This window comes from Netta rufina (assembly GCF_964035555.1).
Source record: "Netta rufina genome assembly, chromosome: 6".
NCBI classification, from domain to species: Eukaryota; Metazoa; Chordata; class Aves; order Anseriformes; family Anatidae; genus Netta; species Netta rufina.
The window spans coordinates 12,544,291-12,566,129 of record NC_140129.1 but is presented as its reverse complement, the minus strand read 5'-3'; the positions used below and the strand labels follow the sequence as shown (position 1 = coordinate 12,566,129).

The window sequence follows — 21,839 nt, the reverse complement described above, 5'->3', positions numbered from 1 at the left end:
ACTGAAATTAGACAGAAACTGTAACTACAAAACTGTGTTGTGCTTAAGAGGTATCTATCTTCCCTTGTTTTCTCTAGTTTTCCCTTAGTTTGTCCCCTTGACAGAGTCTTCTTCTATAATTGTGCTCTCACTTTTTACTTTCTTATAACTGTTCAATTCGTTCTGAAATCCTTAAATGCAACTACTGGAATTCCTCCTGACCCCCAAGGAAGCACAATGCAGTAAACAAGAGAAAAAAGTTTTCACTGCTTACTATTGGAGATCTAGAATAAGAACATTAGTGACTTAGATTTTAGGGTCTGTTTTGCTAATTGGCACTAAGTAACCTTAAACATTTTCAGTCTTAACTCTCCCAGCCAGTATGAAATCAGCAGAAACCCATAGAATTAAAACACACAAACTGTCATCCTAGTAATACTAAGTTCAAAAACATTCTGAAAAGAAGTCTTACTTTTTACTTTTTTTTTTTTGTTAACTGTCAGCTCTGAAATACATTCAAAGTCAGCATATTGTAACTCTAGTTACACTGGAAGTTTTTTCTTATGGAAAACAGATGCTCTAAGATTCTCATTTCATTCATTAGCCTTATTCACCTGGAAAGAGAGAAAGGACAGATCTGACTACCTGTAGAACCCTGCTCATCCACTGAAAACTATCCTCCTCTGATGCATCAGGACGCTGCTCTGCCACAAGCACTATTCGATCATCATGCAAAACGGTCACAGAAAAAACTGCTATCCTAAAACGCAAAGGATAGAAGAATGATAGGATGCAACATATGATGAACATAGCATGGTTTACTATAATATGGCAATGACTGCAATCTTCAATGGTACTGCTTCAACACATACAAGTACTATTCATGCCAGATCATCGCAAAATCACAGACAAATTTAGAACAAATGCAAGTTTATTTCTGTAAAATTCTACTGGGGTTCAAGTGAATTTGCAGTCACTAACGTAAGATGTGTTTAACATGGGCAGGTTCCATACATGCAAGGGCTAGGCAAACCTTGCCTATATAGCTCCATCATGCACACTAAACCTGTTGCTCTTACATACTTCATCTGTCCTGAAAGACAACAATTATGCCAAATTACTGGCTAGCATGTCTAGTGATGTTTGCACTGATGAATACTTACTCCCCTTTTGTGAATTAAATTAGTTTTAGGCTTGCAACTTCTAGGACAAAATATTAATCGTGTCTTAACCAGGTATCTGCCATTATTTTTATGACCTGTGAATTGAGCAAATGATGCAAAAATGAAGAGAGCTCAACTTTGTGAGTCGGTAATAGTTCTGTGTCACTGTCACAGTCGCAGAAGAAAAACACTTGAACTAAAGGATTCTCAACTGAAGAGCAGTAAGGTTGGTGATACAGCACACACACTCTTTGAAAGCCCTTCAACAGCACTTCCAGTTTGTTCTTTAGAACATTGTAAAGCTCTTCCCTAGGCCACTCTGCATAAGACTGCTCGGGTGGACAAAAGGGAGTTGTATTTTACATTCTGTATCACGCTTCATTTGACTGTCTTAAGAGAAGCTTTGAAAGAAGTTTTAAACAGACACTTAAAGTTTGATGTTTATAATATATGAAGATAATTGTAAATTATACAGAAATCTAATATGCAAGAAGCAGGATGTCACTATTTGTCTTCCAAATTAGCAGTGACAGCCAAGTTCTTATTTGGCATACGACAACCTAGTGCCATCTTTCCTGGAAAGTAAACATGTAAAAATTCACATGAGGAACTCCCACATACACTATATTGCTTGTTCATTGCTTGCAGATGAAAAAAGAGCAACAAAGTTCAATCAATGGTGGTAAAGTTTATAATATACTCACCTTCCCCGGTAGACAAATTTCATTGGTTCTACTGCTAATGCAGTGGCTACTACATCATCTGCATTATGTCTGCGACCACTAACTGTCATTAGGCCATCCAATTTTCCTACCACAAACACCAAATAGTCCTGAAAAGAAGACAAGATTAGAAAAAGATAAGGAAAAACCTCCTGGCAATATGCCTGACTAAAACCAATGATATTCACAATACTGGTATGAGGTCACTGCCCTGACACAGAATTGTGCTCAGTGCATCTATGGTCACAAAGGAGCCAGCTCGCTGCCTACATGGGCTGCACAGCTCAAGGCATATACACTGACTTCCAGCATGGACTTGAAATAGTATCACCACAGCTGCCACCAGTCAAGAGGCAGTTGAAGACATGGGCCAACTATTACGGAAAATAAATGAAAATACTGCTCCCTCAAGGGGTAGATGCTATTTTGTTTCACTCTGGCTTCGCTTCATCTGCAAGCTGTCATAGAAGCTCTTCTGTTCTGTTTCCCCACTGACAACCTATCTCCTCTTCATTGTGTACCAGATCAACTGGGGTGGGCATGTGTCATTCAGATGTGGGTGTCAGGAAAAAGTGAGGTCAAAACTGCTCATTCACACTTACAGGACCCACAAAGCCAAGTAATCCTGTTCTTGTAAAGGGTTGATCTGAAACAGGCACACCGGTGGCCGTCACTGGAATGGCCTAAAAGAACACAGAAGAAATACTCACACACACAGTACTAAGAAAACCAAAGTTTAAATACTTTCTGCCTCTGTTCACCGCAGCCAAAAAATTCAGCTGAAAAATTACTTGAAGACAACATTCACTATCACGTCAAGTATGAACAACAGCTTTTAGAATAATGAAGAACACACCAGTCCATCTAACTCAGGTGGTTTCCTTGCCTTTTTTTTTTTTCTTCAACTGTTGCATTACATCAGGTATCTCACTGCTGTTCTCACTAGCTAACTATAGTGCTGAAAGCTAAGGTGTTTAAAGTTTTAAGATTAGGCAAAATGACGGAAAGAGGCTTATTTGAAAATGAAGACCATGGCCAGGATTTCTCTCACCTTTCTGCTAGAATTCCATACTTCAGCCAAGCCTCCAAATTTTTGCCCACTGCAATACTACTGCAAAACTACTACTTCCTCTCCTTTTTTGCCAAAACAGGGAAAAATTGAAATTAGGATACCAATGTGAGGAAAAATATGGGCAGAATAAATATCAAACTAACTTCTCTCTGTCCCAAGCTATGCACCAATAAATTGAAATATCTTCATGTAACTTTACGTAAGACTTAATGGAGATAAATTTAAATGCCAACATGGACACAATACTGTATTGCAGAATATAGAGGCAGCTGACTGACAGCTGATGGTCCGTTGTATTTTGGTTGTAAGAGAAGGAATTTCAAGTTCTGACATGAAAAATGAAGGACACTGTATTTCACCATGGCTTTTTATTTTTTAAAAAAGGGGAAGTAATAAAAAATAAAAAGTGGAATAAATAAAAATGAACGAATGAATAAATAAATAAATAAATAAATAAATAAGTGGAAGAAAAGATATTATTTTCAAGAAGAAATACCAGAGTTACAACAATTGTACATTACACAGAGTTACAACAACTGTACATTACACAGAGAAATACAAACCTCAAACACATTTTTGGTGATTCCAAGAAGGCCAAAATATGCCATTCCAGTTGCACCTGAATTCACACATATTTCTCCAACCTCATCAGCTTTACACAGATAAGGAGTCCCATCCACCTTCACGACACAAACATTTGCTAAAGGGAAAGGAAGAAAACAGAATCATAACATTGGTATATTTCAGCAACTGATATAGAAGTTACTTGGCTACTGGTAGACAAATAAAAATTTTAATATAATTTATCTAACAGCTACAGGAAAAAACACAGCATGCAAGAGAACTCTCTTTCTGAAAGCCTGTGCAATATGATCTCCAAGACAAAAGATACAAGTTTGCAAATGCATTTTTTTTAACAGTGCTTCATAGCCTATGTATCAGATGCAACTGACTCCAAAACTGTAGCAATTGCTTTTCAATATGAAGGCAGGTAGTTTCTTCAAATTAAAGCTCATATGAAAATAAAGATGAAAAAGAAAAGATATTAAGTTACAGATATACCACACCTTTTATTCTATTATTACACGTTTGTTTTCATAGTATCACCCCTTAAGTTATGTGAGAAACACATTAGAAATGGCACGAAAATTAGGCCATTATAATTTCTCACTGCCAGGTCATGATTTTTCTGCATTATTTCCCATCCTCTTTTAAAGCAGTCTTCCATCTACCATCTTTCAGAGAGATGTCTCTTGCTGAACCTAATCCCATGACAATACATTATTTCTTTCCAAGCTTCAGTGTGATGACTTCATCTTCTGTGACAACTTTCTTCAAATCATTAAAAGTATTTCATTTCATAAAGGTCCTACTACTATTATCCTCCTGTTACTTAGAAGAAAACTAATTTTCTTCTGAAATCTCAGATCTTCCAACACTGACATTTTCTTATTTTTAATCATGCAAATACACACTTGTAAACCAAATATAACGCCGATCTTTGCTCTGGCCACTGGTTATATATCTGACTTCTGAAGTAACTGTTTTTTAGAAGTTTCTCTGGCAGAAACCTTTTCTCTAGCAGACCCTTTGCTTATAGCGGTTGGGATTTGTCTCTTCCCATCACCAAAGTGAAAAGAAAAAGCACAATAAAGGAGAAGGCACAACAGAGCAACAAAGTTTATCTTAGCACTTACAGACAAGATTAAAAAGAAATCAAATGGGTCATCTTAGCCAATATGAAATAAACAGAACATTTGAAAAACAACACAAACTATGGCACAAATTAATTTTCTGCCCTTTCCCATTGTACCTGCTTCCAATCCAGATTATCAGAGTATTTTGTTGTCAAGTGTACTATATGTAAAAAGGAAAGATTTTTATCAGGACCCTTTGAACGTTTTGGACATGGAACATATGACAGATATGAAAGCTAGATATGGCTGACAACAGCCATTATGAAGGAGTGTATTATTGCATTCCAATTTAGCCAGTCTTAACCGATACTACAGATAGCCCTTACTTTTACCATTGTTCAACCAGAACAAAAAGAAATCCTAAAGGGAACATAGAACATTTTATCCGAAACTAACACATGATACAGTTAGTTCTGCTGCAAGCATGGACCAAGTTGCTAGTTGATAAAGTGCTTAAGGACATTGTCAAGCCTCAGTGAAGTATTCAGTCCTCAACAACTTATATCTGAACAGGAAAGACAATAATTCACCCTACAAATAGACCAACCTCTAGATTATCTTGGTTTCATAAAAAATAGGTAATTTTTAGAACAACAGATGTTTATTAATAAAGAGTGTGGGACCCTGTGATATTAACCTTCGCTGACGAAAGAAGGAGACTGCATGGTCAATGACTGGTACAGGTCCAACTCCAAAGCAGAACAGGAGTTTCAGCTGCTGAAAATATGTGTGAACTACAAGGTTGGAAAGAACCACCAGTTCATAATTTAGTCATTCAGAAAAACTCATTAAAAACATTAGAAACTTTTAAAAAGGCAGTTCAAACCTTTGTCACAAATTGAAACAGACACTTTATTACCACAAGAAATAATAGTCTTCAACTCGTTCACAAACACAGAGAGCACAGCCAATTAGCCTGCGGTTCTGAACTGATGCTCCATCCATGAAGCCCTAGGACAATCCTATCACCCTGATCAAGTCAAAAAAATACTTACCAGTAACCAATGTATGAAATAGGTAGTCTACACATACATTCTAACAGCAGGCATAGTTCTGCCTTGCCATGTGTTACTGCAAGGTTTTCCTTTTGCAGTACCTGTAGAGCCTGTACTTGGGCTTCTTTTTTTCCTGCTTCATGTGTGCTATACAAGAGAGCGCATCTACCACCATTTCAGTCTCTCAACAGCATCGCATCTGAAAAAGAATTAGAGAAGGGAAAGGTAGATGGGACAGGAATGTACATGTGGACTACACATCATGAAGAATACTGATTACTGGTAGGAAAACTTCCTTTCTTCAAATGAGTCCACATGTACATTCTTACAGATGGAGTCTCAGGAGTTAGCCCTGCCATGAGATTTCTGGCAGAGGATGAGAATCCTATTGTGCAAATAAATGACCAGACTGATACCCCTACTGAAGAGTGGACTTAGCTTTGAATATTTCAAGAACAGCACTACATGAATGTGAGAATTCTGGAGGTTTGCACAGCAGATCGCTAGAACAGAAAACTACTGCCACCAAAGATGCTTGATACGTGTTAGAAAGTGTTTTCATTCCATTTTCATGGTTTCATGGCAGAACCATATGCAACTGTTACAGTGTGCCAGTAGTGGAATGCCAGAATCTTCTTGTAGGGAGCAAGTCTTCCTGAAAGGCCTGGGGCCATGAAAATAAAAAGAGGGCCCTCCTAGCACTGCAGGTGTTACTTACAGCTTCTGTTATAGAGGCAGGAAACCTCAGGAAAAATAACAAAAAGCTAGGATAAAACACCTCTAACTGCCACTGTTGAAGGCACTCGCAGTAGTTCCAGAGAAACCTAATCCTTGAAGGAAACAGCATATGAGGCTGTTCAATAGAAGGACCTGAATATTTTCCCTGTCTTCTGGAAAGGGCATTAGGCATAAAGTAAGGTCATTCATAGACAAAGATGAACAAGACTCTAGACTCTAAAAGAGGTCATGCAAGTATCCAGAGCACAGCATTTAAATTGGAAGAGAACATCTCATCATAAATGTACCCATCACCACAGATCTCCAAAAGTAGGTCTATAGTGGGAGGGTGTTGTGCTGTCACATGACAGTCTGAAGCCAAATGGAACACAGAACTGAGATGGAATACTGTTTCTTCACATTCACAATCTAAGGAATAAGACGAAAAGCATCATGAAATTGTCCTGTAACAGCTCCCTTCAAAAATCAGTAAGAGGCACTGAGATATAGGAACTAAATTTTTCTGCAATGAAGAAGCATCGTGATAACCACCAGAATCTGCACAAATGTTTGCTGAGACACAGACATCTACAAACTGAAGACAAAGGAAGCATCTTAACATCCTGTTCTTTTTACAGAAGCTTAAGATCTGGCTCCAACCCAAACTTCTCTGCTTGAATGTAAGAAAGTAACTGCTGCAGCACTTTTTCTATGAACCAGGTTTTGTATGATTAGGAGCTGTAGGGATATAGATGATCTGGATTGATAGGGTTATTCTACTGTCAAAGAAACAATGTGAGGAAAATTCCTGCAAAACAATGGAAATGGTAAAGAGCAGGGAGGCAAAATTGAGTCCCCCTGACCATCCACATCCTAGCATAAGATATTATAAGCTTCCAAGATGATAGGTGACATGCTGGTTGTATCCCAATTGATGGGAAAGTTGGATGCTGAAAACAGAAGACAGGTTTGATACTCTCACTACTATCTTTACCAGTCCAATTTGAAAAAAAAAAAAAGGACTAAAGACCATTATGAGTCAAATACTGCTTCTTACCAAGGTTGGTTCCAAGACAGAAAGCATGCAAAATAGCCCAAGCTCATCAACAGGTGAGACGAAACATCATCCTTCCAGAAGCTACATAGGAGTTTTCAGGGAAATGCGTACTAGATTCTCTCCTAAGAATTCCCATGCTATCTTTCATGCAGACATTTCTTTGTGGATGCTTGCACTTCCCCGGTGGCTCTTGTGATTGGCATTCATGGTAGATAATCAAAGAGAACAGCCAAGGCAACTGAAGAGAATACAGCATTGAGAGTGGCCTATGGGTTAAACAGCTGCAACATAAGACATCATGCTGGTGCTAAGGGGTCTGTCTTATTTGCTGATTAAGACACTGTAAGAAGGTGGACCCACAGTGTCTCAGAACGAATAGCAAGGTCTGCAGAAAAGGACGGCAGAAGTGGACACTTTATGTCCATGACCTTTTAAGAAGATGGCTCCTGTATAAAGCACACCAGGGATCTTCAAGGTACTGAAATCAAAACCATGTGGCTTGACTGAACAAGCCTCAGCAAGACTACTTGTTCTTGGCTAGGAGACTACTTTCATAGCACATTTCATAGAAATTAGAGAAAAGCCCAGCTTGGAAGGGACCTGAGATCTAGTCCAACCTTCATTTGCCCAAACGAAATTCAGGAATGTGAGCTCCTATGTTTTAAGATGTTTGAATGCCTAAGGCATATAGTGACTTCCAAGACCTTACAGAAGTATTCACTAAGTATGGAATACAGCTTTCAGGGACAGCATGACACTCAAATTAGGCTTTTGGTGAAAGCACTGCAATCTAAAGAAAGGGAAAAACAGGGAAAGATGAAGACTAGAGTAATTCAAAGTGGCAAGTGACAGGCAAGGAAATGGTGGTATGTTCTCTCCTGTGTGCCAAACACGAAGTGAGAAGGGACAGAGCACATCCTCCATGATACTACACAGGAAAAACCATAAAACTTACAAGGCAAGGCACAAGTATATCCAATACTAGAATGTACACGCCGACTCATTTGAAAGAATTCATTAAGTTCTTTAAGACAACAATTTCTTTTCATTTGGCATAAATCTTTAAACAACTGCTTGTTTTTGTTTTTACAGAGACAGTCACAGGCAACAAAATTCTTAGATTATCACCTAGAAAGCACCCTCTTATCTATGTTCTGACTTAGAGAATGTACAGAGACATTTCTGCTAAACTATACTTGACATGGAATTTTTATCATTCTGTCAAATTGAAATTAATCTGCCCTATAGACTAATAGCTTGATGCTGATGAGAGTTTTAAAACAGTTAATGAATTAAGTCACTTAACATCAGCTTAACCTACACATAGTTTTGCCACTTACTACTTCTTTTAAAATATAAATAGCCATCCACTACAAGTCATATCACTTCAAGGCATAAGACGGATACACACTTAACTATCCCTCTCATCAGACAAGTCACTCCATGTTTCTCACTGACATATAAAATCATGATAGTGATGCCAATTGTCTGTAAATGACATCTTAAAACATATCAGCTTAGAAGAGATCTCTGAATATTAACCAGCTTTCTTGGGCCTCTCTCCTCCCCAGAATGTTACCCCATGGGACTCTTTCAAGCCAATTCATGAAGAGGCCAAAGTCTCCTCTCCTTAAGTCCAGCATTGTGATCATGCTTCTTCCCTGCTCCTTCCTTTCATGATCTGGAATACTGCTCTCTCATGATCACGTAGCCTTCAACTTTCACATCCCCAATGATCTCCCCTCTCCTTTTTTGTGAGTATGAGGTACAGCAGAGCACCTCTCCTCAGTGACTCCTTTATCACTTGTGTCAGGAAGCTGTCATCACTGCACTCCAGGAACCTCCTGGTTTGTTTATGCCCTCCTGGGTTGTCCCTCCAGCAGGCATTAGGGTGTTTGAAGTCCCCATGAAAAGCAGAGCCCATAGATTTGAGGATGCCATTGGTACAAGGCCTCATCCACTTCTTCCCAGTCAGGTGGCCTACAGTAGACACCCACTACAATGTCACCTGTACCAATCTGCTCTACCCTTACCCATAAGCTCTTAGATGTCTCTTCATCCATCCCCAGGCAGACCTCCATGCACTCTAACTATTCTATCACGTAAAGGGAAACAACTCCTCCTAATCTCACCAGCCTTTCCTTCCTAAAGAGCCTTCCACTGCAACCCTCCAGCCACGAGCATTCCTGTGTGACATGATTTAGGTGTTCCTGCTCCAGCAGGGCGATTGGACTAGATGATCTTTCAAGGTCCCTTCCAATCCCTAATATTCTGTGATTCTGTGATGAGAGCCATCTCACCATGTCTCTGTGATCCCAACACAACTATAGACCTGCAACTGTACATGTCTACTTCCTCATGTTTATTCTTCACGCTGCGTGCATTAGTGTAAATTCACTTCAGAGAGGCATCCCAGCATGCTGATTTCCCACAGTTTCAGTGTCACGGCTTTATTAAGAGGAAATACCAAAATTGCCACTTCCTGAATTTTTAAGTTATTATTGTTAATTGCATATCCAGCACCAGATAAAATATATTCTTCACAAATACTCTAGAGCAATTCAAAATGAGAGTCTGGCAGCAGCATACACACTCACTATTAGTTTCAAAGATGACAAATTTCTATGCTAACCTAAGTTTCTAGGCCATAAACAAACACTAAAAGGTGGGTAAAGCCACATCAGGACAAAGCTAGGTCTTGGAATGTTGGAGAGCTAAAGATAAAAACAAAAAAGCAGCAATAAAAATAAAGCCTTCAAAAATAGTAAATTGCTGCCAGATATTGAACAATCTCACTAAATCACACTGTGAAGGGCTGAGAGAAACAGAGCAGGTATCTTGGACTACACATGCTCCTGTGGTACACAAAAAGGCTTAGAGAACTGCTGCAGGGGCTGCTGAAGAAAAAGAACTGTCACAGCACACAGAGCAGCTGCAGCTCAGTATGAACACATGGACTATCACTAGGAGAAACAACTGCTGGATAAAACATAACATTTCCTACTAAGATTTAAGGTGTTTTTTTTTTTTTTTCCTGCTGTACTTGTTATTACATAGCTGTAAATCAGTCTGCACTAATGCTAACAAATGTACAAAATCACAACTCTGAAAACCAGTCAAATGCATCTGCTCACACCAAAACCTATAGTTGTTCAAGTTTATCATCAGTTAATTTCTACTGCAAACATTTAATAATTTAGTTGAGACAGTACTTAATACTGAAGTGTTCGGGTAATGTGTCAAAATGTAAGTCATACTACCTTGAAGATAATTCTCATTTACCAATTTCACTTGTTTCATCAGCATAAGCATAATAGAAAAGATAAATTACATGGAGTTTGCGTAAACCTACATGAAATATTTTCCTACCTCCAGGCATAATCTGACCAACATCCTGTACAGTTAAAATGGACAACTTCTCTTCTGTATCCACTCTTATCACACCAAAACTAAGACAATTCATAGATAACACTGCTTTTCCTGGAGGAGGCCCACCCAGTTCTGGAGGTCTGAAAAACAGAAAGTCAAATCAGAATGAACCAACTGACCAATGGGCTTAGGGTCATCAAAAACACAGTGCAATTCTGTCAGGTCTTTTAAGGATAACCAAAATAATGGTCTTTCATCCTACACAAACAAGAGTTCAAGACTGGTAACGTATTTTACTAGATTAAAAAAACAGTTAGATCAAAATGTCACATAGCTTCCTCCCACCCTAAAATGTTACAGAGAGGAGTAAGATCTATTACGGGCAAAGTATCAAGAATAAGTATTCAAAGGCTGTATCTTCTGTCCAACAGAAAAATTAGGAAGTGTTCGTAGGCTTGACAGTACTCTCTGAGATGTATTGGTTGAGGACTAACAACTCCATTTTGTGCAGTTGCTCACCTTTTGTGATGACACAGAACAGAAGAATTCAAGTGTTATATAAAAAAAAAATCTTTTATTTATTTATTGGGAAACGTCAGTTCCTGCAGCAGAGAAGATTCTCCAATATTTATGTTTTTTTTTGTATCAAATTTTCTTGAAATGTGTTTTCCCCAAAAAAGTACATTTTGTTCAAAACCATGGCCCAAAAAATCCAGCCTATTCATAAGCAAAGCATGCTGTTTTCTCAGCACATCACTTTCTATCTCTAGAAATTGAATGGAATTTTCCAGGCCAATTACAATTATTATTGTTTTTCTTTGGCCCCTTATTACAAGACAAAATATGTAAGTCATTGATTAATTGAATTTTCAGTATCTTCTTCCTCCCAAGTAAGCCGAAATCTTGATTTTAGTGGCATTTCCTAAAGGTCTTATAGCAAACTCAGTGAGGATCAGACCCCGTTTTCCAAAACGCTTAAAAAACAGTATGGCTGACTACTTCTGGAAAATATAACATTTTAAATAAATAAGCAAATAAATAAATAAATAAACAAACGCACACACACACATATATATATATAAATCCCCACTTCCTTCAGTGAAGGTGAAACCTGCAAGCCTCAGACTTCCTCTGTCTAGGTCTTTGATCACCTTTGTGTATGTAGTTGTCTTTTTTTGACAATTACCTTAGCACCAGACACAATTCAATAGTCAAGAAATGTTTTCAGCCCAGTTCTCAGAAAAAATAAAATAAAATAAAGAATTACCTGCGAATAGCAACAGTTAGCGCCTCTGAGGAACTAGCACAGGGGCAGATTACTTCCGGTCTCAAACCTCTGGATTGAAATACATTCAGGAACGCATCACAAGAAGATATTGACCCTAAAAAGAACAGGCACACAATTGGAAGCATTTCTGCCAAGTGCAGGAAAGCTTGATCTGCAGAATTTCAAAATCTATGTTTACCCTAAGCCCAGTCGTACAAAGACTGTATCCTTGCACAGAAACTACACACTTTCAAACTGCCTAAAGGACACGGTAGCCTACAATTAGATTCCAGATTTGAAGAAAAAAAAGTGTTTAACAAATTCACAGAACGAAATTCTGTGACACTTTGCATACTCAGAACAGATTTATGAAATTCTGCATAATTTTCCTGAGGCAATGATCCATAAAACTTCACATTATTGAAAGTCTGCCAATGATGCAGTTCTTAAATTCCTATACAAGTGTTTCTTTCAGATGCCACAGAATTACTCCTTAGTGATAGTTCAGGCTGGCAGCAATGACACTGCTGAGAGAAGCCTGAGGGCTATCAAAAGGGACTTCAGGGGACTGGGGTGGTTACTAGATGGAGTGGGTGCACAGGTGTGAGTTTACGTGGCAAGGTTTTGGTAGGGGGCCATAGGTGTGGCCTCTGTGAGAAGAATCCAGAAGCTGCCCCATGTTAGGTAAGGGCCCCGCTGATGGCCAGAACCGGGCCAGAAAGCCTATCTGTGCATCTGTGAAAGCCTATTTAAGAAAGGGAAAAGAAAACTGCTGGGGAACAGCACCTGGGAGAGTGAGAGGAATGAGAAACAGCCTTGCAGACTCCAAGGTCAGTGAAGAAGGAGGGGGAGAGGTGCTCCAGGCGCCGGAGCAGAAGTTCGCCTGAGGCCTGTGGTGAGGAACATGGTGAAGCAGGCTGATCCCCTGCAGTCCATGGAGTACCACGGTGGGGCAGGGTTCCACAGTGCAGCCCCTGGAGGAGACCTACAGTGGAGCAGGTGGACCTGCACTGACAGAAGCTGCTGCCTGTGGAAGACTCCTGCCAGAGCAGGCCCCAGGCTGGAGCTGCTGCCCTTGGGGGACCCAGGTTGGAGCAGAGTGCTCCTGATGGATGGACCCCGTGGTACAGACCCGTATCTGGAGCAGTTCTTGAAGAGCTGCTGCCTGTGGGAAGCCCATCCAGGATCAGTTTAGGAAGGATGGCATGCTGTGGGAGGGAACCCACACTGGATCAAGGGAAGAGGGTGACTGAGAAGGAGTGACGGAGACAAAGTGCTATAGACTGACCCCCACGCTGCTTGGGGGTGAGGGCAATGGTGAAACTGAAGTGCATCCACACCAATGCACACAGCATGGGTAACAAACAGGAAGAGCTGGAAGCCCTATGGGAATGTACAGAAATCAGACACATTGCAACTCAAAGACTTTTTCTACCTGCACTACATGAGCAACTACTTCAAAACTGACCTTATGATTTACTTTAAATTTAAAAATCCTGTTTCAAATTACATTGCCAACTATTTTTTATGCAAAGAGTAACAGAATGTTTTCTGTGAAAGTTTCTCTCCGGTGTTCTTAGCAAAGAAATGCTGCTGTCTGCCTTTCTGAAGATGAACTGCTGAGCTCCTATAGTACAAAAACAGTGTTGTGATTTAGAACGTACTTCAGTTCACCTTGGACTGACAGCTCAGAAAATACACCTGTACTTACATGGATTAGCTCCATCTGCCACTATTAACATTCGTAAAGAGCTTAGACTGACATCTCTCTGATCCCTCTGAGCCAAAAGTGACCAGTGCATATCACGTGATTTTACTACTGCGACACGGGCTGAAAATTAAAAGAAGAAAATAATTATGGCATGTGTGCAGAACAAAATAAAGACAAAATTTATTAAATTATACAAATATTTTTGCGTATTTACATAAATTTATTAAACAAATTACAAACTACTACTATTTAACTACTATGACCTGTCTCCAAATGGACTTGATTATAGAATTAAAATGCTTACTATAAATTCAATTAACAGGATGAGAAATAGTCATCATTAAAGATCTATCAGAATAAGCCATCGAAGTTGCTTCTCAATCAATCCATCAGTACATTTAACACTGTACTTGCAGTACTTGATTGCTAAAGCTGAGGCATCACGGTGGCAAAGGAAGTCAGCTGGATAAAGCACCAGTGGCCTTGCCTACAGCAGACATCTTACACAGATTTTAATTTAATGTTGCCTGTTTTTTTTTTTGTTGTTGTTGTTATTGTTTTTGGTTTTGTTTTTAATAAATCATCAGAGAAGAGGTAGGTAAAGTAATAATACTTTAAGGTTACCTTTGTATGAGCAGACTTTCTGTATCCATGAAAGTGGATTAACCTTCATTAGCGCATAGGGAATACTGATGACATGCATCCTGTTCATAACACTCTGAGAAAAATATTAAAAAAAAAGTTTCAAGTGGTTCAAAGACACATAATATATTTTTAACAAACACACCAATATCTTTTTTAAAAAACACAGCTACAGCATAACTCTCACGTTTCACTATCAGTGAAAATTATGTGTACAGTCAATAAAAATGTAAGGTATATCTGTACAGTCTGTTAGTGAAAAGGGACTATTTTATTAATAAAAATATAAATAATTAAATATAGTTCTCAAACTGTAGTTTATGACTGCATTCTGATGCTAATGCACTACCCCAAAGAGAACCTTATTGCTACAGTTTCATTCATTCAAATACTTACTGTTAGTACTCCATGCCAAAGGCCAGCGTCTCTTTTGAAATCCAAGACATTTGTTAGTGTTTCAGCTGAAAACAAAGGAAAAAAATATCAGATTTAAAAAGCGGTATATAGGCTGCTTAATCTGAAAGTGTCTTATGTTACTTACTACAGTCATCTTAAAAGTACAATTATAGACTAGATTATTACAAAGAATTTAAGACCTAATTTTCAGTTTAATACCACTTCCACGTGTTTGTTACCTTTGCCAAAGGGCTATGCAGACTGTAACAATGCTTTTGATGCCAACTGCTGAAATTTTCAACTAAAAATTGTTTAGCTATATTTGAAAGAATTAAATTCTTGATTCTTAATTTCTTGAGAAATATTATCATGGCTGTACTAAATTTTCTTCTATGCTCTCTCTTCAAAAGCCTTATGTGATTCAAAACACAGAATCAAAGTTTGGCATAAAATCTAATCTGATTTTAGAAGGATGTCTTTTATTGATCAGGTGAAATTTGCTTACCACTGATGTAGGATGATTACACGTAAAAGAAATGGTTCTTCAAGGTATTTACTATTCTTGTTATGTTTTCAGAAAATACAAGAAAATACACAGCTATTTCCCAATAAACAGAATACTTCAGCAAGCCAGTCACATACCCATTCATTCCCTGGGTGACTGAGAACTCTAAGGGCACATAAGTCATCCCAGCCATAAAATCATAAATGGAAAAGACCTCCAAGATCATTCGGTCTAACCACCCCCCTACCACCAGGATCATCCACTAAGTCATGTCCCTAAGCACCACGTTCAACCTTTCCTTAAACACCTCCAGAGATGGTGACTCCGCCACCTCCCTCGTGAGCCTGTAATTAAGGAAATGAGCATCTTCTATAGCCCTGAATATTTTCAGCCTTCAGGAAAAGTGGAGTGCATATGTAAGTGTTGGCTGGTAGAAGGCTGTTGGCAGTTTCACAGAATCTTATGACAGATTTTGTATGATGCTCAGAGAGAGAATCTGAAGTATGAGAAAGTATCTAAAGCTTATTTAAAGTTCATTTAAGACAGTAAACATGATTTGGCAATGTAGTTTTCCTGGATAATCAAAGCTATGATCATCATTCTAAAGTTGTAGTTAACTTACCTTCTGAATAGCCACATGCCTGAGTCAATGCATGACAGTGTGCCAGCATGGAAGCATGAGATATAGTAATGCCCACTGTGCTCCCCTCTTTACTTGTTTTGTACTGAAAAGAGAAAGTTTACACACTCATTAGTTTAACAACAAAATAAAGAAAATTTAATGTAGTGAACTTAAAGGATATTTTATTATAAAAAGGTGAACTTTTTTTTTTTTTTTTAATAATCAAAGAGCTATGTAAGAGATGCATTTATGTTCAGCAAATATTCTAATATCAAAGGAAACCTGACCATCTCTCTACCCCATTTAAACAAATTCTCCCAGGGATCCTAAAAAGCCAGTATAACCACTCACACACCAGTTTTCCTGGTAACCTTGAGGAAAACACTCTTGTTCCACAATTATACATATTACAGTCATCTTTTTTGTAGCATCAGAAGATTAAAGGAATAAAATGTGCTGTGACATAAACAGGAATAGTGTAATAATAAGTTAGGCATATTATACTGGATCACCTCAATATAAGCAATCTCAGCACTGGCATCCCGTACTTGCGGATGCCAGTCCTTAGCTGGTTTTGCCAGATGTTTCCCATCAATCACAAACCAAATGAGACGAGGCCAACCTTCAAATGAAAAAAAAAGAAAAAAGTTAGTATTATTATACTTCCAAAGTACTTTTTCCCCCCAGTATTCTGGGATAGCGACACGTAGCAAGTAAATGCTGCAGCATCACACCCCTGACAGGAAGAAGAAGCACTAAGTACTCTCTTTACAATTATGGCAGTTTGTCTTTATACATAAGCTAGAAGCATACAAGCAAAGTCAAAGAAATGGCTTAACACCAACAATCAATATACACATCCTTTATCGTATAAAGAAATTTGAGTAGCTCAGAAACATACCTTTGAACGTAACTACCTCACCAGTCTGAGCTTTAGGAAGGCCTTTTTGACAAGCATCAGTGGTTAAAGCTAGTGTTACTCCACAACTGCCCAAAAGAAATCCAATTTGCTGGCTGCCTGCATCCTACAGAGAAACGAAGTTTTAGCAAACTTAGTAATAAATCACACTTTAGCACAGTTTACTGCAACTTTTCCATGTTTTGAAATTAAGACGAATGATATCACAGGAAAAGAAAATCCTAGGTCAAAAGATATTTTTTTTTTGTTAGCACTGAACTTTACACTCAAAATGCATCAACTTTTGCTTAGTGCCAACTAATTGGCAGTAGATCTGATAAACAATGGAAGCAAAACAATATTTGTGCGTGCTTCTCGAACCCTGCAGGTAAGTTCATATGTTCTGGCAAAACACAGAGATGGTGTTATGCTGCCTCTGAGTCCCGAGGCACTGAAGAACAGAGCCTGTAGCTTTTCAGGCCTGATTTCACACCTCTTCTAATAACTTCCAACATTTGAGGGATTATCCACGTATTTGCAAAACTGTGATATCTCTGCCTGTCTCTGCTCCCATTACATAGACTGGGAGCTGAAAATACCACATTTCTGTAGTATATTTTAAGAAATAATTTCACACATCTTTAAAAAAAAAATAAATCTACAAGTATACATCCTAAAATAGCTAACTTCTTTGCTTCATAGCTTTTTCTCCCTTCTCAAAATATTATACATTTTATGAACATATTAACATGTATTTACAGTTGGTAAACTACTGAGAAGCAGAGTAAGTAATTTAGCTGATGCATCATACTGCTTTCAAACATGCAGGGTACTAGGGATCCTACTTCATTTGTGAAGCCAAAAAAAATGAATATATTTTCCTACCTTTCTGGTTAGTGGAACTTCTATTGGGACAGGAATAAGTTCTGCCAGGAGACATCCATAAAAAGCCACCATAAACATAACTGGATCACTATTAGGAAATACAAGAGCTACCTACAAAAATATATTAAAAAACATGAAATGCTTTTTGTTGTTATTTGGAGGGGGATGGTTTTTTAAGTTTGTGGGAAAAAATTGTCATAACACTGCTGGGGTCACAAACTAGGAGCAGAAATACTGAATGTTCTGATAATACAGTATTAAAAATCACAGTATTACAAAGCTTTCTTTAGCTAAAACTGTTCCACACTGTCTGTTTTATCCATGTAGACCAATCAAACAAACCTACCCGGTCTCCAGGCTTCAGTAGTGGTTCATTCCTAGTGGTTAGCTTGTTTAGCAGGGTATACGCTAACTTCAAGCTCCGACTCCACAGTTTGCCTAAAGATGATGCAGAAATCAAAGAAATAGAGCCTAAAATCACAGCTTTTAACTGGCAAATGTTGATGCTCTATATACACACAAGTTGGTTGTGTGAAAACAGAATTAGCGGTCACACAAGCATTCTGGAAAAGTAAACACTGCTTTTGCAAAAGCAATCACATCACAGAAACCTGCTGAGCTCATCTGCAGTATCAGTGCACACACACACACATGCATAGTCTGGTTGATATACACACATAGTCTGGTTGATATAACTTAAGTGTATTTCCAAAAAAACTAAGACAACTCCTTATTAAGGGTTCTTAGAGAAATCAAACTGCCTGGGATAAAAATAAAAATTCTAATTTGGCCAAAAAATAACTGAAATTTAAGAAACAAAGGGTACAAATAAATGCCATAATATCCATCTCTGTGAAATGCCAGTTCAGTGCTCAATAGTCATCTACACATCTACATCTTCAATAATTCAGAACAAAAAATGCATCCAAACTATTAAATACAAAGACAAAAACCTAATTACTTATTTGACACAGTATAGAAGACAATCTCCAATAATCCTCCAAAAAGAAGAGTATTTATTAAAACAAACTCTTCATAAAAAGTTGAGCAACAGCAAAACCCTTCCACTGTTAGCGGCAAATCAAAGCATGTAGAACCCAGGGAGCCACACTGTAGCATGCATTTGGTACAGTTTTCTAGTATGGTGTCTTGGACTTGCATCCATTTTCTTCAGACCATGTAGCCAACCATCAGGTAATTTGTGTTTGTCAATCTCAAACTTCCCCAGTTCAACATTTTTTTTTGCTGTGTAACATATATGCAAGTTTATATATTATAAGTTATATATATATATGTATATTAAAAAAAAAAAGCACACACAACAAAAACACAAAACAGGTGCAGGACTCAAGTTCATCAAAATAAATACTATGGCTTTGTGACCTGCCCAGATAAGTTGGCAGAATCCAAGTACAGTTTAGAACTTGGCTTCTTTTTATTTTTATGTTTGTTCATTTTGTTTTTTAAACATACAACTAAACATGATCTTCTAAACAGTTTTCACTTTCTTAAAGTTCCTGTGCAAGGTAATGAAACGAATGCATCTACTCAATTATATTTTCCCTAAGCATACTTCACCTGCAAGAACTCAAACAAGAAAATGTAATATTCCAACATACTGCGTGATTAAATGTAAGCAACATGCTGCAGAGTTAGCTACCCTGAGGGATAAGATTACCTTCAAAAAACCCCCACAATTACTGTAATTTTTCTAATTCACTGATACAGTCAAGTCTCACTTCCCTCAATAATATCCTGAAGTACAAGTTTTCTCTATAAGGATATGCAAGAACATACATGCACACTGAAGCATTCTGTCTACTTTGGGAATCTTAAGAGTCCATTAGTAGTCATCTGCTACTTTCTCCTATTTTACATCAGTCTCTTTTTAGCTTTCTTTTGCAGATTTTTTTAAGCAAAATTGTTTGAAATTTATAAATAGCCACTTGTAAAGAACTGATGTGATTATTTTGCCTTTGTTAACTTTCAAAATTCTTCTTCATATACAATGAACTTTTAACTTCTATTTGAGTAGAAATCTCAAATGATCTGTCCTGAACAGTCAGTCCCTCCTAAGTAAAGCCAATTGTTCATTTCACAATGAACACCTAATTCTTTCTTACAGTTTTCACCAATACCTACCATAGGTAAGTGTATAAATAGCTTTCCCAGTTGTATCCAAAGCAGTCAGACATGGGGATTTCGGCTGTGTAGTTCCCCAGCGCTGCAGGGCAGCCAGCAGAGAAGGTGGCCAGTTGGTTACCACACCTAAGGGTTCACCTTTAAGAACACTCATCTGATTTCCTTCAGGCTTTGGTTGATTTGGGTCAGGCTGTTGCACTAAAACCAGAGAACAGTAAAGTGGCAGAATGTCAATCTTTATCAAAAGTGCACATTACACTTAAAAGGCAATTCTATGAACTATTCTCATCCTTCCTCAGAGCTATCACTGCTTTTACCCTGCTTTATGATGATGCCATGCTAATCATCTGTTGGCTTCACAAAAAGTAATTACCAACATTTTATAGTTCTGATTCCACATTGTTCAAAGAAGCTGGCCACAGAACAGAATTTGAATCCTGAGTTCACTTTTTCTCTACTATGGGAGGATATTATTTTCTTCTGTTTGTTCTAACATCTGTTTAAATGAAAGCCTACACCAAGTCAAGAATCATCATCAGAAAGAATGCCTTCAGTGCCAATTGAACAAGTGTTCTCACTGTGAAGAAAGACAGTAAAGGCAAAAGCTGGAACATGAGAAATTCCAACCAGGTATACAGAAACCCTTTTTTCTGCTTTGAAGCTGGTCAAACACTGGTACAGCACCCAGACAGGCCATGGAATTTCTGTCTTAGGAGATACTCAGAACTTAACTAGACAAAGCGCTGAGCAGCCTGACCTACTGTCCTGGTTTCAGTTAGAACAGAGTTAATTATCTTCCTAGTAGCTGGTAGAATGCTATGTTTTGGCTTAGGATGAGAAGAGTGCTGATAACACCCCGATGTTTTAATTGTTGCAGAGCAGTGCTTATACCAAGCCAAGGACTTCTCAGCTCTGTCCTGCCAATGGGCAGGCTGGGGGTGCAGCAAGAGCTGGGAGGGGACAGACCCAGGACAGGTGACCCAAACTAGCCAAAGGGGTATTCCATACCATCTGACATCATGCTAAACAATATATAGGGGTGGCTAGCCAGGGGGAGGGGGCTGGACTGCTCGGGGTTAGGCTGGGCATTGGTCAGCGGGTGGTGAGCAATTGCATTGTGCATCACTTGTTTGTACACATTATTAGTAGTAGTACTATTATCATCATTGTACTATTATTAATATTGTTATTATTATTATTGTTATTATTATTTTCCTGTCTTATTAAACTGTCTTTATCTCAACTCACGGGCTTCACTTTCCATTTCTCTCCCTTGTCCCAGAGAGGGAGGGGGGAGGGTGAGCGAACGGCTGTGTGGTGTTTAGCTGCTGGCTGGGTTAAACCACAACACCTACTCAGACCTGCTTTGAACAGCAGGTTGGTCAGAGGCTTCCAGAGGTCCATCCTGTGATCAGTTACACTTTGGTTATGCCTTGATTTACTCCAGTGAGTACCTACTACAAATTCACTGATTACTGTAAGACTAGGTATAAAATGTCTGCAGCAAAAAGTGACTGCATGCCCATCACCAAACATGATATAATTTCTGAATCTCCCAGTGTAGTTCTTAACAAAGGTGTGAATAGAAATTCTCCAAATATATGTAAATCACTGGCTCTAGTATTCACCAGCTCATCACACTGGTCCAAACTGAGCTGAATCAGAAGATTCAGAGACAGAAAGATTAGAGACAGATTAGAGACAGAAGATTAGAGACAGAAAGGTCACATGATATCATAATTCTATCACTTTTTTTTGGGGGGGGGGGAAGAAAGAAAGAAAACAATACTTGCTAAGACATAACAGTTCTTTCTTGAATTGATTACACAAAGAGTGAAATTTTTATTTAAAAGAAAACTAACCTTCTAGCAGTTCTTCAAAATCATCAACAAAAAATTCTTTCAAAGGTGGGCGCTTTGGTCTTTTCAAGGTATTTAGAAGCTGCTGGATTTTAGAGGACACCCTGCTATTCACTGGGACACCTGTCAAGCAGAAAAGAT

General features: G+C 38.3%; 1 protein-coding gene across 7 annotated transcripts in view; it reads right to left on the bottom strand.

Moving 5' to 3' along the window:
* Window positions 1–21,839, bottom strand: part of DIP2A (disco interacting protein 2 homolog A) — a gene marked incomplete at its 3' end in the record, with an annotated part of 108,127 nt that overhangs the window by 30,167 nt on the left and 56,121 nt on the right. For 5 of the 7 annotated variants that reach the window (XR_014618569.1, XR_014618570.1, XM_084289424.1 and 2 more), the window contains exons 7-22: window positions 21,702–21,821; window positions 19,840–20,037; window positions 18,044–18,135; window positions 17,698–17,808; window positions 16,816–16,939; window positions 16,427–16,536; window positions 15,915–16,017; window positions 14,788–14,852; window positions 14,374–14,467; window positions 13,750–13,869; window positions 12,039–12,153; window positions 10,772–10,911; window positions 3,500–3,636; window positions 2,467–2,547; window positions 1,847–1,974; window positions 625–739 (exon numbers count right to left, since the gene is read on the bottom strand). Coding sequence is in view for 5 of the 7 variants with exons in the window: in XM_084289424.1 (XP_084145550.1) it covers window positions 625–739; window positions 1,847–1,974; window positions 2,467–2,547; window positions 3,500–3,636; window positions 10,772–10,911; window positions 12,039–12,153; window positions 13,750–13,869; window positions 14,374–14,467; window positions 14,788–14,852; window positions 15,915–16,017; window positions 16,427–16,536; window positions 16,816–16,939; window positions 17,698–17,808; window positions 18,044–18,135; window positions 19,840–20,037; window positions 21,702–21,821 (1,853 nt within the window). Of the gene's footprint in view, window positions 1–464; window positions 740–1,846; window positions 1,975–2,466; window positions 2,548–3,499; window positions 3,637–10,771; window positions 10,912–12,038; window positions 12,154–13,749; window positions 13,870–14,373; window positions 14,468–14,787; window positions 14,853–15,914; window positions 16,018–16,426; window positions 16,537–16,815; window positions 16,940–17,697; window positions 17,809–18,043; window positions 18,136–19,839; window positions 20,038–21,701; window positions 21,822–21,839 lie in introns of those variants that run through there. The other 2 variants (XM_084289427.1, XM_084289428.1) reach the window with 2 other exon arrangements.